Source organism: Polistes fuscatus, unplaced genomic scaffold (assembly GCF_010416935.1).
Source record: "Polistes fuscatus isolate 324 unplaced genomic scaffold, CU_Pfus_HIC Scaffold3, whole genome shotgun sequence".
Lineage (NCBI taxonomy): Eukaryota > Metazoa > Arthropoda > Insecta > Hymenoptera > Vespidae > Polistes > Polistes fuscatus.
In genome coordinates this window covers 15,553,948-15,572,789 of record NW_025113107.1, presented here as the reverse complement: position 1 = coordinate 15,572,789, position 18,842 = coordinate 15,553,948, and the positions used below count along the sequence as shown (strand labels likewise).

General features: G+C 37.8%; 1 protein-coding gene across 1 annotated transcript in view; it reads right to left on the bottom strand.

The window, feature by feature from the left end:
• Positions 1 to 18,600, bottom strand: part of LOC122519435 (transcription factor Sox-19b) — a 32,900-nt gene extending 14,300 nt beyond the window's left edge. Inside the window, exons 1-3 of the mRNA XM_043638851.1 lie at positions 16,792 to 18,600; positions 14,741 to 15,009; positions 1,844 to 2,038 (exon numbers count right to left, since the gene is read on the bottom strand). Coding sequence (XP_043494786.1) covers positions 1,844 to 2,038; positions 14,741 to 15,009; positions 16,792 to 16,796 — 469 coding nt within the window. The 5' untranslated portion in view covers positions 16,797 to 18,600. The remainder of the gene's footprint in view (positions 1 to 1,843; positions 2,039 to 14,740; positions 15,010 to 16,791) is intronic.
• Between the last annotated feature and the right edge of the window lie 242 nt (positions 18,601 to 18,842).

Sequence of the window (18,842 nt, the reverse complement as noted above, 5' to 3'; positions counted from 1 at the left end):
TTGCAAACATTACGAAGCGGTAAAGTGCAGTCTTTGAGTTATTATCGAAACAAGTGGAATTATTGCATACGTCGATTCGATTGATCGTCGCCGAGCAAGATCGAATGAGGACGGTGTTTAGAAATGTTCTTTTTTTAAATAGATAATTGCATTGATCGACGTCTATTGGGACGTACGAAATACGCTCTTATTTTTAGTATTATATATTTTGTTCTTTTCAAATAATTCGTTAATCAGATTAGATACACATTTTCATCTTTGTCCGAAGGATTTAATTTTGAAAGAAAAAGAACAGAGATGAAAAATAATTTGATTCCTATCCTAAAAAACATTTGGATTTCGAGTCAAAAAATAAGAATAAAAGAAATAAAAAAGAGAAGAGATAAAAAATGTGTTCATTCCTATTACGAAGATTCGATATTCTGGAGAAAGAAAACGTAACGTTAATAAATAAATAAAACAATAAATAAAAATAATAATGGAGATGAACAATATTCGTTCGCTTGACGCAAATGCTTCGTCGTAGATATGTGTTTACGCAAGTGTAGAATACGAGCTCGTTCGCGTTCGTTTACGATATTTGTCACGACGTCTGGACGGACGACGTTCGTTGACGGTTGCAGCATCGCGTAGTCGTGACGCAAGAAAGAGAAAAAAAAGAGAGAGAGAGAGAAAAAAATAAAGAGAAAAAGAGAAACGGAAGTGCGCATCTTTGATGCCAGAAGAAGACCAGGACAATGAAGGAGCCATTACCGGATCGTTCGCGGAAGCGAAGGAAAAAATAAAAGAAAATAAAAAGAAGTCGAGGGAAAAAGAAGAGAAGTGTGTGTGTGTGAGAGAGAGAGAGAGAGATAAAGAGAGAAAAAAGAAAAATAAAAGGGGGAAGCGACTTTTCGAAACCGCCATTATGAGATTTCCGAGCATGTTTATCCCGAGGGCATCGAGACCACTCTGTGTGTGCTTTCTAAATAACAATACGCGATCGAAATACTATCTAACCCTCTAGAGGGAGAAAGAGAGAGAGAAAGAGAGACAAAAAAGAAAAGATTCGATAAAGTAAGAATATCAAAGACTATCAACAACTATTCTTTTATTCCCCTCGATTGAGTTGCGCGTTGTTGGACTTTCGAATTTTATTGATAAATTCAATTTCTTCAATAGATTTATCCAAATTTTCTTTAGAAATTATTCGAACGGAGTATACAATTTTTCTATTCGTATTAATAAAATTTTTAACTCACCGGTAATTCACAAAACTCAAATTCTTTATGCAAATCCTAGCGACTTCGTATAGAGTCGTCAAAATTTGAGGTAAACTGGAAAATTTCTGGACGTGCGCGACGATTGATTTTAAACTGACGTTTAAAATTGATATGGAAATGGAAAATAATATCTAATTGTAAGATCAGGAAAATATTTTTGAAGTTATACTTCTTTTGGCGCGTTGGGGAAAATGTAATGGGGAGTGATTTTGTTCCGAGCGTCTGGAAAAACGACACCATGAAGTTTGTGTCGGTATTAATACGATGCGCGGCAAAGCAAGCGATTTCAAATTTACGGCATGAAGTTTGTCTTCTTCTTTCTCTTTTTTTTTTCTCAAGCGGGGTCACCCATCCAAATACTAATCGTACTCAGCGCTGCTTTACTTAAATGATCGAGCGATCATTGTATTTTTTGAAGTTATTTTTAAGGTTATTGAGGTTATATTCGTTTTGGTACGGCAAAGAAGTATAACTTCTTACGTGCGTACATAAGTACACACACCAGTTTTTTTTTGCTCGAGTAAGGTGTTTCGCTAAGTTCGCACCCTATGTGTATAATATATCGTTTCGTATCGCTTTACCTGCTCGCAAAGCGTCCATAGGGACACTTGGGTAAGGAATGCTGTAAGGGTAACCTTCTTTGCGTAAGGTTTTCGGTTTTCTTCTAGGCCTGTACTTGTAATCAGGATATTCCTTCATGTGTTGTGCTCGTAACCTTTTCGCTTGGTCGATGAACGGTCGTTTCTCATCTTCCGTAAGTAATTTCCATTCCGCACCTGAAACCAAAAGAAAACGAACATATTATTAAATTTCAAACAATTTGACTACACGCTCGTAGTTAACACTAACGTGATGTTTGTTAGATTTCTAAATAACGGAAAAGTGCGAGAAACAAATCCTTACGATTAATCGATATTAACCGAAATACCTTCAAGTATCCGAACAGTTAAACTGGCTTTATTAGTGCGAAGTGTAAAATAATAATTCTATTAATATTCGATAAAAAAAATCTCTGAAATTGATAATGATAAATTTGTTGAAAAGTCTTGTTTAATAAATGGAAGAAAGAGAAACAATACGTTGGATGGATTATGGTTGTAATGAAAACAGTACAAAACTGTTCGAAAATTGTGATGAAAAGGTAAAGGAAAAATAGAAAGAGTGAGGGAGGAAGGGTGAGAGAAAGAGGATGATGACGATGACAACAACACGCACTTTGTAAACCTCCCACTGTTATAGTTACACGAATAACGCTTTGGATCAATGAATACAAAGGCCATTGGTGGATGTACTACATTTGTTCGTGGTTGAAGCGTCGCTTGCATCGCGATTCTGTCGTTGTCCTAGTCGAGACTGGTGGACACGAGCGTTATGATTGAATTGATCGACGTGCGGATGTTGTGCATTGTTTAATGGCGCGTCGATTATTATCGACTACGTTTCGTCCCACCATTTTTACCTCCGCCCTCGCCACTTCCACCCACCCTTTCTCCCTCACCATTTACCCAACCACCAGCCAGCCCTTCCACGCAGATCCTATTTTCTATATTTCCCTCTATTTTCCATTCGATGGTAGACTCCCGAACATGCGAATCAAAGTTTCAAACCTACCTTCTCGTCTACCCTTCGATAAGGTGAAAATACACAAAAAATAATTTTAATTATATTCTTGTGTATATATATATATATATAAAGGAATGCAAGTTGTTGAGATAATTTCGTAAGAAAATAAACAACGGTTACTTGATTTAAATCTTAAGTTAAAATAAAGTGTTCGATGATTAATTCTGATTCGGCAAAAAAGTTTAAGTCACGCTCTATTTTGCGAGATAAACGAGGAACGAGAGATATAATTTGCAAAATATATATATATAAAAAAAAGAAAGAGAGAGAGAGAGATAGAGAAACGCGCGAAGAGAATCGCTAACACGAAAGCAAAGCTTGCTGTGCTCGCGTAGCGAAACGCTTTTACGACCCCCTCGAGCGTCGTGTCGCGAAGCTTTCTCTCTCGCCACCAACGAGAATTGTTTCACTGGGAATTAATTACCACTTGTTGTTGGTGCACCGCCGGCATCGAGAACAAAGAGAGAACGAAACCCTGGGTGTATCCTGCGAACGCTTTCTATCTAACCCATACATAAACGTATATATAGTTGTATACCTGTCAGTTTCGAAGTTAGTATTGATATTATGTATACGATCGTTGAGATTCGTTGACAAGAACAATGTCCGTTGCATTCATACTTTTGACAAAAATTTAACAAAACTCTCTCTATGTATATATATCTATTTATTTATTCATTCATTCATACATTTATTCATCTGATTACACGTTTAATACAAACAAAAGACTGTTCAAAGAAAGAATGTAAGTAATACTCGCGTTGTATTATATTTGAAATTAAATCTTTATCGTTTCCTATCAAATTATTTCTACCTTAAATTCATTTCATATGGACCACCGGAAAAACATTTATTTGATTAACGATACGTCGATTATTATTATCGATAATTTGTCGTCATCTATAAAGAAAGAAAAATAGTTTGTTCATTTCCAACGAAAAAACAAATATTCGATTTTTAATAACGCGACAAGTCAAGCACTGTTTTGGAAAGAAATAGGACAGAAATAATGCCGCGATATGATAAATTAATGGTTCATCTTTAAAGAAGTCTTTTTGTGTAAGAACTAAGATGAAATATATAAAAAAAGAAATCACGAGGAGCTGAGAGAAAAGTTTCTAGTGTCCTTTGACAAGCGTACCTGAAGAAAAAGCATTCCGAAATTGTACGATTGTAACTAATATCCCATAGCCTACGGTATATTCTATATCTCAAGGATATAATATCAACAGCAGTAACAACGACGACGACAACGACAACATGGCGATTGAGAACTCCGAGGTATCGAGAAAAGAAGGAAAAGGGAAAGGAAAAGAAAATGAAAGAGAGAAAAATTCTCGATACGAAAGATAGAGATGCACGCGTGCAAATTCTTCGTGCGAGGAATAGTGGAAGAAACGAGAGCAAGGGGGAGAGAGAGAGAGAGAGAGAGACAGAGAGAATGGATCGACGTTGTTCGCGAGACCTTTTTACTCTTTCTCTATCTATCTTTTTCTTTCCCTCCTAGTCGTAGTTTGCAAGCAGTAGACTATGACAATGGGAAGAGAGTTGCTTTCTACATATATCGAGGCACATAGAGACTAAACAATACGAATACGTGGTGACTTACAATGAATCGAAAAGAATGGTACAGAGAAAGAAAAAATAGAGGGACAGGAAGAGAGATAGATAGATAGAAAGAGAGAGAGAGAGATAATAAAAACAGAGTTTTTAATTTTCATCGTTCATGACGAATAATGAACGTTGACATCAACACTACGATCAATCGTCATGCGTTTCTAGTTCATCTTCTTGTCTTCTTCTTGTCCGTGAAATTAGTCTAACGAAAAAAAGAAAAGAAGGGAGGATAGAAAAATCGTTTGAAGAGAATTTTGAAAGCTCGTAGAATCGTCGAAATGTCAAGTGTACTTAGTCTATTTATAGTATTATGCTTTATCCAATCGATACGCGTTTTCTCGTTAGAAAGGCAGGTGGTAGAGTGACGAAGAAGGTGGGTAGAGTTAGAGGGTAGTCAAGAGTGACGGGTAGGTGGAGGGTAAGCGAGGGGGTGGCTCGGTGTATTTGTTTAGAACAAAGGCTTCCCAACAGCAGCAGCAGCAGCAGCAGCAGCAGCAGTAGCAGTAGCAGCAGTAGCAGCAGCAGAGCAAGTAGTAATAGCACTGACGGTGTTAGTACTAGTACCGGGTATATTTTCTCTTTCTCTTATTTCTTCTCTTCGTCGTTTTGAAAACGACGACTACGACTATGACTACGACGACGACGACGACGACGACGATGACGACGACGACGACGTAGACGACGACGACGACGACGAGCTTAAAGCACAATGGCGCTTGCTTTTCAGTCCTTTCGCCGACGGACAATGGCGTTTATTTAACATCGTTTAAAAGTACAAAGCCTGTTAATTAATGGACGGGGGCGGAAAGACTGCTAGAGAAAGGGAAAGAAGGGAATGGAGACCTTCCAGAGGATAACGCGGCCATGCCGACAGACCGACTACTACCACTAATAGGTACCTAACTTCTCTTTTACCCCTCTCTCTCTCTCTCTTTCTTTCATTCTTCCTTTCTTTCTTTCTTTCTTTTTCTTTATCTCTCTCTCTCTCTCTCTCTCTCTCTTTCTGTTTTCATTGTCAAAGCGGGGAAAAAGCTGCTGGTTTCGAGAGGAAAGTAATTCGCCGATGAGAGAGAAGAATCCTAGGTACATTCCTTTTCACGAAATTCGCGACTCAACGACGAGATGAAGTTTCCTTTTTTTCCCCCCCCTTCTTTTTTTCTTTCTTTCTTTCTTTCTTTCCCTTCTTCCTTTTTGTTTTTTTTTTTTTTCGTTTGTTATTGTTATTGTTGTTGTTTTGACAACGACAACGGTAAGCAAATAAAAAAAAAAAAAGAGAAAAAGGAATAACAAATAAGAATGACGCAAATAGTACGCGATCGTAAACGTTAATTTTGAGGATCTCGAAGGTGGTAAAATATGTATATATTTTTCTACGAATCAAAACTCCCTCCCACGCCCCAAGCTCCGACTCCCCCGATCTTCCTCCACTCGCATTCTTAATTATTTATTCTCAAATAATATACGCTTACTTATTTTGTTTTGTCCGCTATGTTGAAAAATAAATAAAGGTATTCTATTGAATTCGTAGAAAAAGATTTAGAAAGCATCAACCGTTGTGTATCGCGAGTAACAACGCGAGAGCTAGAAAGGAGCGCACGAATCGATCGAACGGAACAGTTCTCTCGTTCGAAGTCGATGTGCTGTCGTCCGTGCCAATGAAACGTGGAAATTGGAAAACGTTTCCTATGCTTCCCGTCGTTCCTCGTATGTGTAAGACCCCTTTTTTCTTTTTTCTTTCTCTTTCTCGTTACCTGCCCGATCTGAACATTTTGAATTTTTTCTTTCTTTATATTTTTCTAAACGATAGGAACAAAATAATATCTTAGACGCGTCGTCAACGAGCCTTCATCATTAATATCCGAGTATTTATTAACACCTTTGATATTTGCACTCGCGGCAACGCTCAATTAAGACGTTACGACGACAATGCAAAACTCGAATAAGGAAAATTGAAAATAATGGCGAAACGAGATGCTAAATGAGAGACACACAATAAGAATAAATTGTATGCCTTCGTGCTTCCTTGCGTTTCCCTTTTTCAAAGCTGCTCCTCCATCTTCCCCTCCTCCTCCTCCTCCTCCTCCTCCTTCTTCCCCTCCTCCTCCTCCTCCTCCTCCTCCTTTTACTCCTCCTCTTTCCACTTCTTTCTCATTCTCCATACTTTGTTAGCGGCGTTTCCCCTTTCTTACGACGCACTACAATGAAGCCGTTATTTCCGTAACGGAAGCTGCATCGTACCAATTAACGAGAACAGCCTCGAGGGCAACCAACGCCCAAGATATGATTTATATTTTTAATGAAATACAATTGGAATTAGAGAACATTGTTAATGTCTACTACTACTACTACTACTACCACGTTTCAAACCGAGAGATTTTTTGTTCTATTTTATTTTATTTTTTTCTACGACCGTCTATATATATATATATATTTTTCTAGCATGATTAATAGTCGATTAAATCGATGCTCGTTTAACGATCTTCGTAGTTTTACGTGGGATAACGTCATCGATCACCGGTATCCGTCAAGGTTTTCTTTAATTACGAACACCGTCGTATGTTCAACGTTAATAAAGAATTGAATAATAAAAACTAATAAGTATATATTCAAGAAAATAATTTATAATTATTAACTTGAACATAAATTTGTACTAACAATTATATTTCCTTTCTTCGGATTATTAGATAAGAACGTAGTATATCATTTGAATGTCTTACGTTGATGTAGATGTCCAGGAAAAAAAGAAAAATGGCGACCGAGATGACTTTTGAAAGATCGTTTCAGAAACAGAGTTGAGAGTGAGAGAGATGAGAGAAAATGAGATGAGAAGCGTTGAAGAGCGCGCTTCGGAACGATCATTTTTTTCTCTCTCCCCCTTTTCCCTTTTTTCCCTTTTTTGTTTTTTTAATCACGCGAGCGAAAGAGGAAAGGCGCTTAGCCGTACGTTTTCTACGCGTTTTGTATACGACTCCTTTGTCGCGACGGCTCGCATTGTTCATCCGCGATTCTATAGGATTCGTACGGTGTCGGGATCCTCCGCGAATTGTTTTCTTCGCAAATTTTAAGAGAAAGAGAGAGAGAGAGAGAGGGGAAAAGAGAAGGAAGGAAGGAAAAGAGAGAAAGAATACTAATCAAAACGCATTCGAATTACGTATCAACTGATTTTTCCTCAAACTTTCCTCAACCACTTATTTTCAACGAGTTATTAGGTTGTCCCATCATTTCTGTCACATTTCTTATTCGATATTTTACGATAACAGCAAAACTAATTCGAGCAGAACATTTTGTTGAATTATTCGTTCATTATTGGATATTGGCCACCAACGTGAATCATTAAAATCAATTAAAATCTATAATTGGTATACACTAAGTAAGTGACAAATAATTATCCCATACTCGTACAACAGTAATTTTATGCCAATTACCTAGAACAACGTGCGTATAAATACAAATGCAGAAAAGAGTAAGTAAATAATAATAAAAAAAATAGGAAAAAAAGGTTCAGTCAAATGGATAAGAGAACCCTCTTCTCGTTAAGCAAAGGGTTAGAGTGAGGAAGAAACGATGATGATGATTACGACGATAGCTACCTAACAACGCAAAGATTTCTCTGCGGAATAAACGCAGTAACGCGTCTAAACGAACGAATGGGAACGATAAGAGAGAGAGAGAGAGAGAGAACGAGAGAGAACCGAGGGACCCGAGTTTAATACGCGGAAAATGTACGTGGTCCCTTGGGACACGTCAGGACTGGCGAAAGGCTAAATAGGATCGTCGTGGACGCGAAAAAAAGAGAAACATCCTTTTCCTACGCCACCTCCTCCTTTTCTTTCCTTCTACTCCTTCCCCCTTTTCTTCAATAGCTTTCCTCTCTCACCCTCGTTGAGTATCCAACGGTACAAACCGGCACGATTCGTTTCTCCGATGCGAACGACGGAAGAAACGAAACTCCGACTTAAGAGTGAGTAAGTGAGTGAGTGAGTGAATGAGTGTGAGAAAGTGAGAGACTGAGAGAGAGACGGAGAGAGAGAGAGAGAGAAAGAGAGAGAGAGAGAGAGAGATGTTTCAGTAAGCGACAGAAATACTTCATTACGATGAAAGCTTCTGCACGTAACTCTCTACAAGTCTCTTCTTCTTCTGCTTCCTATCCTCCCCCCCACCGGACTGTTTCTCTCTCAGCAAGCAAAGCTTTTCCGTCTCTCTCCACGCGATACACGCTCTCCAACCCTCTCCAACCCTCTCTCGCATGTTTTTTACGCAGGGTGCACCTTCTCTGAGCGCCGTTGGTCGTCCTCCTCTTCTTACCCCACTCTATCTTCCATTCTCACTCCTCCTTTTCTTCCTCCTACTCCTCCTCAATCTCTTCCTCCTGAAACCCGTTCAACCCTCGCTCCCACCCCAAGTGCAGTCCCAGCTCCAGCCCAGCCCCGTCACCCCTCATATCCCTTATTTCTTTTCTCGTTCTCTCTCTCGCTTTTGTAAAGTTACTTGCTGCTTTTGCGCCCACGCCCGCGCGCAAACTCGTGCATACGCTTAGCTTAGAGACGACAATGCATTAGGGGTATTTTAGACGATGGCCGACAAAAATGAAGAAAGCGAGAGAGAAGATTCTCGGATAAACGTCGATCGATGCAAAGATGTATGAGAACGTGTTGTAAAGAATCTTAGATTTGGAATTTCTAAGTGTAGAAGTTGCACTTCTATTGGCTCAATTAACTGAACCCAATCCTCCATGCTGAAGGAATTTTGATCTGATTTATTTCTAAATTTTGTTGAATACATAGCAAACAACCAGTCACAGCAATTATAGTATCATTACAAATGCGAATGTAGTATACTATTGCATGCATTATACTTAAGCAAATGTTATACTGAACTAATTTATATATTTGATTATTATATATATGCTTATGTGATTAAAGTAATCGTGATGGTGTCTTTTCTTTGAACTGGTAAAGTGTAGGTGAATTTCACGGAGAGTACATAAAGGTCCAATAAGAAGATTAGTTTCGATCGTTTTAATTTACTCAATGGGACCCATTTCCTTATAACGTTTCCTTTTGTTAGCATTTTTCCTTCATTTTTCCTATTGGTTCTCAGCTCGTTCGCTCGTTCGTTTATTCGCACGTTCGACCACGAAAATGGATGAATACTTCGGAGTATTTCTAAGACTTGTATCATCATTTTCTAATGGAGGCAATAAAACCTGGCCTGAGGGGTTTAAAGCTGATACGTAACTTTAATGCTTTTGTTACTTTAACATAAGAGATTATATATTCCTTCGTATTTCTGCACAAATGTTCCGTTTGTAATTTCTTTAATTTCTTTAATTCCATGAATTAATTTCATCCAAGTTCCATTATTAAAAAATATATAACCTCTTTATTAAAGAACTAAACGACTATGTACTATTAATCTAAAATATTAATCTAAATATATATTAATCTTTTTCCTCTTTTTATTAGAACTTTGTCATTCTGTTATAATAACTTTTTTTTATTGCTATATTCTTAGCCCTTTCGCTACGGCGCTCCGTTCCGCAGAAGTAGTGCCACTGTACGGGACACCGCGCCGTGCAGTGGCACATTGAGTATCTGTAGGTTTCGATGTTCGCACTTACGTCTTTCAATGAAAAACATAATTTCATATAATAATAATAATTCAATGAAAAAAAATTCATATAATAATAATAATTCAATGAAAACATTCTTTATGAAAAACATAAAAATAAGTATATTGTGAGTATTAAGAAATTAACATACAGTAAAACCTCTTTTCGTGCGGTGGATAGGGACCGCATAAAAGAAATCGTACAAAAAAATATTCGCTAATTTTATAAATACTTACATATTATAAACAACTTCGTACGATATACAGTAAAACCTCTTTTTGTGCGGTGGATAGGGACCGCATAAAAAAAGTCGCCCTTAGAAAATACATCAATTATTTGCGAAATATAGATGTGAAAATGCTTTCAATCAAATTAAATAATATTTAGGAGATTGTTTAAATCAGATGAACAGCGTCGCGAAGTCCGGATACATCGTCGTCAAGGAGACCATGTAATCAGTTCGTCCACACATGTATATGTACATTGAAAGAAAACATAAAACTGGTAGCAACGCTGCTGAGATTTAGATACCGCATAAAAATAAATCGCACAAAACAAATCGCACAAAAATAAAATCGCACAAAACAAATCGCACAAAAATAAAATCGCACAAAACAAATCGCACAAAAATAAAATCGTACAAAAAAGGACCGCACAAAAAGAGGTTACAAATTTTATAATTATTATTATAAAGAAAATATGTTTATTGCTTTGAACCAATACTATTATACTACTATTATAGAACCATTATACTTTTTTTTTCTTTTTTTACTTATTATTTACTATTTTCTTTTTACATTTATCTACTTACTGTGCGTTACTACTAATATAATGATAAGTTTAATAATAATTACATAATTTTCATTTCCGTTTTGTTTTATCTATAAATTACATTGTACTAGACTGTAATTAATGGGCTTTAGGGAGCCTACGCTCTACGGTCAATAAAATATTATTAAATAAATAAATAAATGTAGGATTCGTGAAAAAATTGGGCCGTTGGACAGACTGGACCTGGACTCAAACCCGGATCTTCCGCTTTCTGGGCGACTGCTCTTTAACCAATTGAGCTATCCAGGGCCCACCGTCCAATCTCCTCACGAACGCCTACTTAAGTGTTTGGCTTGGAGGTGCTCGCATCCCACATCCTACCCCCCCGCAACTACATTCGACCCCGAATGTTCGTCATTGGAAAACCTCTTCCCTGAACCACCTATCCTTCTTCGTCATAGACCTCTTACTACACGTCTTACGTCTCTAGTCCTGAACGCATTGCTGTCCAAAGGCCATCTTGCCTAGTTCCCCAGCCAATCGTTCACGTCGCCACTATACGTCTTACGTCGGCCTAACCTCTCTTTGATAGATGTTCAATTAATTATTTTCCCCTAATTATTGCCCGGTCGTAGAAGTGTGACACGAAGCAAACCTCCATCCCGGCTGAGCCCCCAAAATGTAGGATTCGTGAAAAAATTGGGCCACTGGACAGACTGGACCGGGACTCGAACCCGGATCTTCCGCTTTCCGGGCGACTGCTCTTTAACCAATTGAGCTATCCAGGGCCCACCGTCCAATCTCCTCACGAACGCCTACTTAAGTGTTTGGCTTGGAGGTGCTCGCATCCCACATAAATAAATAAAAATACAAATAAAATAACGCAGTTAGATAACAAATTATACAATAAATTAACTAATACAATGATTCTTAATAATATAACTGAGTGTGATAAATTCTAAAGCAAGGTTGCACGCAGAGACCAACATTACAATTTTTACACTCATATCGAGACTCGCATCTTTTGTCATTTGCTGTACAGACGACACACCTTCTATTTCGGTTTTTTTTTTGATGGTTCATATAGTGATGAAAAATGCCGTTCTATTAGCCGTAGTGGATTGTTGTTGCCTCTTTGATGATGATAAGACGTATTTACATGATATTTTTGCAGTATTTCTCGGATTAATTTCAAATGAAATTTGGCTATAGACAGCGGTGTTCAGCGTAATGTACAATAATTAAAGACACTTATTTTGTATGCCGAATATGTTTTTAGCAGGATTTAGTTCAAATTATAAAATAAAAAAAATATATTTTTGAATTGATATTAAAAAATGTTGAACTGGTATACGAAATATTGTCGATTATTTTATGCATTTCATTAGCATTTCATATGAAAACAAATAAAAAAAAAGAAAAAAGAACACATTTAAATACAAACGAAATAATATATAAATTACGCGTACGGTTGTAAAACTCAACAAACATCGACAAAGATCGCGGAAATAATAAGAGAATGGTAAATCCGTAAATAGGTAACCCACCAAAAAATATACGTCGAGAAAGAATAAGAATAAGAATAAGAGAATAAGAGAAAGGAAAAAAGAAGGAAGAATAAAAAAAATGAACGAAAGGCAAGAGAGAGAAGGTAGCATACACATAGAGAAAGGTAGAAAGAGAAAAATGAAATTCACGAATGTACCGACAAGGGGTAGTAGTACAGAGTCGCGACAGCTAGCTGTATACCGTCATCTAACGAAAAACCACCCCCTCTTATTCTCTCTCTCTCTCTCTCTCTCGTACTCTCAGCTATTCCGTATATATCAACGTATAACTATACACGGTGTGCCAGGTATAAGGCGGTAAAAGAGCGACGAAAAGAGTGTCGCGTCGACAAAGAGTGGTGGGGGGTGGGGACAGAGGAAGAGGAAAGGGTGGTAACGAAGAAGGATAGAAAAAGAGAGAAAAGGGAGAAGGGGTAAAGATAGAGTAGGGAGAAAAAGAGAAGGTGGAGGAAGAAGAGAAGTATGAGGAGTTGAGGTGGTGCAGGAGGAGGAGGTGGCAAGGGGGATGGCAGAGGGAGAGGGGGAGGAGGTTCGAGCTTGCGCGCATCATATTTAGCAAGGAGGAGGCACTTCCCTTATTCGTCGTCGTCGTCGTCGTCGTCGTCGTAGTCGTCGAGGGAGCGAAAAACGAGGGGGGGGTTGGTTAGAGAAGGACCGAGAGGGGGCGGAGGGATGGCGGAGGGATGGCGGAGGGATGGCGGATAAGAGAGAAAGAGGAAGGAAAAGGGTAGAGAGAGAAGTAGCGGAGGCGAGGAAGAAAATGACGGATAAAGAAGCGCTCGAGGGATGCTGCGGGAAGATCCCTTTGTCGAATACTCGGTATTTAACGGAAATACCAGCCGGAATACCTTCGTTCTCGTCCATCTTTTACCCTCTCCTATGACGTACAAGACTCATCCCTTCTCACTCCGGATCCACCTTTTCCCCATCGTTTTCTTACTCGCTCGCTACCACCTCTCGCCTACTCCCTTTCAATCGCATTTTACCGTACGCGTTGTAAATGTGCTTGTTACTTTAATTTCGCTTTATTTAAAATTCATTTTTTTTTCCTTTTTTTTTTCTTTTTCTTTTTTTTTTTTTTTATAAAGTAACTAAGGCAAATTCGCGCAGAATTTTTGAGAAAATTTTCTTTTGCAAAAGATGCTCTGTTTCCTTTTTTTTTTTTCTTTTGGTCTATTTATATTAGATAGAAATTTGAATTCGTTAATTGCACTTTTAAATCGGGAACTTTGACGTTAGGAATTGTTATAAACCTCGCGATAGGTATAATAAGCAACTATGTAGGTATATATTTTAGCTACCATTTTCTTTCTTTCTCTTAATGTTTGTTTTATTGTGTTCTCTTTCTTTTTTTTTATTTGTCGTTACAAGCTTGGAGAAAGAAAGAAAGAAAGGAAGAAAGAAAAATAAAAATAATAAAAAAGCGTTTTAACGTAGTAAAAGTTCGCGCTTTTTCAAAAGTACCTAACTGGAAATACGTACGTCGCCGGGCTGCTCGAGGACGCCGGAATTACGCGCGGAAACACAGGAACGTCGACAGGGGGTAAAAAAAGGGTATGAAGGAAGAAAAAAGGAGAGAAAGGGAGAGAGAGAGAGAGAGCGAAGAAGAACAAAAAAAATATAAAAGAAAAAGTAAGCAACTATTTTTCCCTCGGAAGAGGCGACTCTCTCTCTCTCTCTTTCTGTACGCGATATACCTAAGCCGAGATCCTTTTAATTATTTTTCCGTAGCACTCGCACCTTGCCCTACTTCCGCTTAACATTTGTTCAAAAACGTGGGCGACAGTCGCTAAACTGTTTCAAAGATTACAGTTTACGTTTTTGTTATTTCATTTCGCAGTTTCTTCTGTATGTCTGGTAAGCAAATATGATACAAATACGTATTTCGCGTTTATTTTAAACGAAAATACAAAAAAAGGAAACATAAAAAATCTAAGTGCACAAAATCGTAGAGCGTTATTTCAGTCGTTGAAACGTCGTCCACGGAATCTATCGTCAATTTTGTATTTATTTTCTAATGCAAAAGATTTCATTCTTCAGCACGTCGACTGCCTTGTAAGTCACTGATGATAAATTTTCAAATAATGCCATTGTAACGACATTTTTTTTGTATGTAATTGATAACACATTAGTGTTATCAATTTTAAATTGAATTATTAAATGATTAAGTAACAAATGAATTGTAAGCATACGTAAAGGTCTAATGACAGTTACAATATGAATAAATTTGTTTACAAGCAAATGTGAATTATAGTTAGAAATAAAAGAAAATAATAACAGTTACATACCGAGCCGCTTAGATATTTCACTGTTGTGCATCTTGGGATTCTCTTGAGCAATCTTCCTACGTTGGAGTCGTGACCAAACCATAAATGCATTCATAGGTCGCTTGATGTGTTCCGATGGTGCCTTCTTGACCCCAGCAGGACCGAGAGGGCTGCCAAGGGCAACTCCCATAGGGCCGACCCCTGTGGCTCCGGGTGGTGATGTTCCAGGAAGACCCTGCATACTACGAAGACTGTCCGCGAACGAGCCATCGCACATGTTACCGCCGGCTCTGTAATTAAACGCGAGACGCTAATTAGTAAGGGCCTACAGTTGGGTTAACTTGTCACGCTCGTTACAATTACAATTTGTCGAGTATCACATTTCAAAATATTATCTTTTCGAACGTTTAACTTTACGAGATTTTTTTTACGATACTTTTAAAAATCTACTTTTTTTTCCATTTGATTATTATTATATTACGTTATTATTACCATTATATTTACAATTGGTTTCTAATAATGCCCTAAAGAACGCTCGAACAATGCAAGATCTCTTTTTTTGTAGATCATAATTTTACCGAATGCAACGACGATAAATTGAATCAAGTAAGAAATAAAAAAATAATAATAAACGATCGAGGTTTTATAAATCAACGACTAATTACGTAATTCCTATCCGTTTTGTTTATTTCGATAAGCGAATAACTAAATCTTATCCTTTGCTCGTATCAAAGCCATTAAACAATTCCGAGTATATTCAGAATTGCACGCGTTAGTGAGATCGCGAGTGGATGATGTCAAACTCCTTTTCGTTTCTTTTTCTTTCTCTCAGCGGACCCTAAATGTCACCCCTTAAAACGCGAAGGGTTTGCTTGAAGAAGAGAGAGTCTACTGTCGTTCCTCCTTTTCTATCGTCCTTACCGTAGCACATCTATCTCTTTCTCTGTTTTTTTTCTCTTTTACTAACACAATTACCACGCGAATCTCTCCTTGAGTATTCATTAAAAAGAGAAGAAGAAGAAGAAAGGTATAGTGGTCGCAGGAGGGAGGAACTCAGGGCCGTAGTTACGATTTTGTAGGGTTAAAATCACCCTACAAAAGGGTGGGAGCCACCCTCGAGTGTCATTCAACGAGGATTAATAGATACGTCGGTTAACGTGGGCGCACGAGGGGGTGCACGAGGGGGGTTACTCGCTAGGGGGAAGGGGGTTGGTTTGCCGAGGTTTGTTGGTCGTCGTCGAAAAGGGAGAATTCGACTACAGTGAAAGAAAGAAACAAGAGAGAAATAAAGAGAGAGAGAGAGAAAAGAGGAGGGTTGCGTTTGGTTTGTCGCCGAGAAGATGCTGGAAGTAATGGTTGTTGTCAAGAAACGCGCTAGGGGGGCATTAGGAAGCGCTAATTGAATGTTTTGCCACGGCACAGCGGATATCTACCAAACGATTTGAATGATTTCGACTAGAGTGGCTCCATTCAGGGGAGAGAGAGAGAGAGAGAGAGAGAAATCGTGATTCGATTCGCACATTTTTTACGGCTCACCGCGATTACTCCGATCCGATTATTATTTTTTCCTTTTTTTTCTTTTCCAGTTTATATGTCACGCTCGTTTATTTACGATCAAGATGATCGTTACATTGTATAAAAAGATTGCGACCGTTCGCTCAATTTAACTCACTTGTTTATATAATTTTGTTAATCGAATTTATGCGTTTGACTCAATGTATTATCGTCTCGTCGAATTTATTCGTAGTTTACGAATACTAACGAAATTAAGCTAATTTGTTTAAAAAGAGATAAACTCGATAAACGGACGTTTAAATGTGCGCGTGTCAAAGGAATAGAATTAAATAGATTTGATTGTTCGAATATTTTGATGATCGAATTATGCGCGAACACGAGTTCAACTCTTTTACCGTCGCTTCCGTACTATTGTGTTTCGACTAATATCGTTAAGAGAGAACTTTTTTATTTGTCGTTTTCGTTCTTTCGACCGGTTGCTTTGTATTTTTTATATGTTAGTTTGTATGTTAATGAATATTAAATAATATCTCGAAAGAGATATTAATAAAATGTACCTCATATAATGGCCGGCGGCACGTTGATGTAATTCCAGATCAATTTTGTTGCCGTTGTTGAGACTTTGTCTCAAATAAAGTTTCTTTAATTGGGGCTGGTTTCACTTCCGTACTGTATACGTTCTCGTGCACGTGCTTTTTCACTCTGCTCAGTATGGGAATACAATCCCTTTCGACTTCCACGTTGTAAGGGCGATTGTTTCTTACTGGTTGTCTTACGTTTTTCCTTTTACTTTTTATTTCTCACGATATTTTATTTATATATATGCAATTTACTTATTAGTTTATTTATTAGTTTCTTTGCACAAAAAAATGGAATGAGGATTGAGACCGGAGCGCCGCGGACATAAATTACGGCGTGTAGATTGAAAAGTTTATTTTAAAACTTGTGGTAATATTTGCATGGAGTAGTGGCACTACCAAATAATCAAAATATAATTACTTTTTTCTTTGTTTTATTTATCTCTTTATTCCCTTACAATTTGTCCACAGATATTTGGTAAATTGTTATATAAGTGAAAAAAGATAGTACGTGTATTATGTTTCGTAATACGCCACTGTTTCGTAACTGTTGCCTCTGCGATGTGCCACCGTCGCTATCTTATTTCCTAAGATATAATCGTTTTAATTTGTGAGTTCTTTCTCCTTCTACCAATGCTCTCGTTGTTTCCAAGTATCGTCGTAGGCGTCCAGAATAGAAGTAGGCGAAAGAATAGACCGAATGTTTTTGCTAATGGACCCAGTAGGGCGCACGCACTCGAGATCCCAGTGGTGGGGAGTGTCTAAACGCGATTGTCTAATAACTCTCTATTGGTTAGGGGTGCGTATTACGAATATTGGTTTCTCGGTTACAGTATCTCCAATGAGAGCGTCTCTGTTTTCGTGTATTTCGCGTAGATTTAATTTTTTTACTAGGTTTCCAGGTTGAATTCTTTTGAGCCTTCTAGAAATATATTGGTTGTAGTTAACATTGGCTAGTTAATGTGCGAATCGATTCTTCTTTTGTATCTGCAGGTTTTCTTGCTTTTTTCTTGCAAGCACGATGGAGTTTCGAACGTAACGGTTACATAAATATCAAAATACCCATTAGAGGTACTTTGAAGGGATTTCACTCTTACAAGGTGATCCTTGTAAACTAAGTAAATATAATTTATCCCTTTGATATTTTTATTGTTCATCCACAATTAAACTGCAAATTATTCGTTGCAATTCATTCTTCAATTCTTTTGATAGAATATTATGATAGAATTTCGATAGAACAGTTGATACAATAAAACAATAGCAATTAACAACAAATAACAACAAAAAGAAATCACTACACTACTGCTGCTTCTGATTGGTTCATATTCACTCGTAAAAATAATTGTTTCTTGATATTCTTCTACAATGATTAATCACTTATGTCACGTTTTCCAAAATGTCCAGATAACAGGTAATCCACGGTATTCAAATTGTTATACAGTTGTCTTTTGATCTTTATTTTCTTTCTTGATCTTATACAACATTAACGTAAGATCGTGCGAACGATCTCAAAATGCTGAACAACAACTAAATCGCGATCCATCTTCGAAAATACGTACGTTTTTACTCCGATGACGTCGTAAAAATTAAAAAAAAATATTCAAGTATTCAGAGTTATATTTATAATTAGAGATGGTAAGACTTCATGCGAAAATTTCAAGAGAATATAAGAGAATATATACTTCGATAACATGAGGAAACAACGAAGCACGCGCAGCGTAGATCTGTCTTCGCGAACGTCGGTTTAAGAAGTGCTCCGAAAATTCCCGAAAGACAACTTCGGCTAGGATCACCGAAAGTCGTTGCAAGTCGTTCTCGGTGTCCCCACCACATTTTCTGACTCAGCCACTCAGCTTACAGTAGCATGCGTCGCAACCAATCGCGCCCGCCAATCGCACGAACTTATAGGCGGAGCATTCGTTGATTGGCTCTCCTGGGCATTTCGTGTCGATATGAGTCTGAATCGAGACGATGGGATACGTCGCGTGTCGAACTCACTTCTCTCTCTCTCTTTCTCTTACGAACAAAAT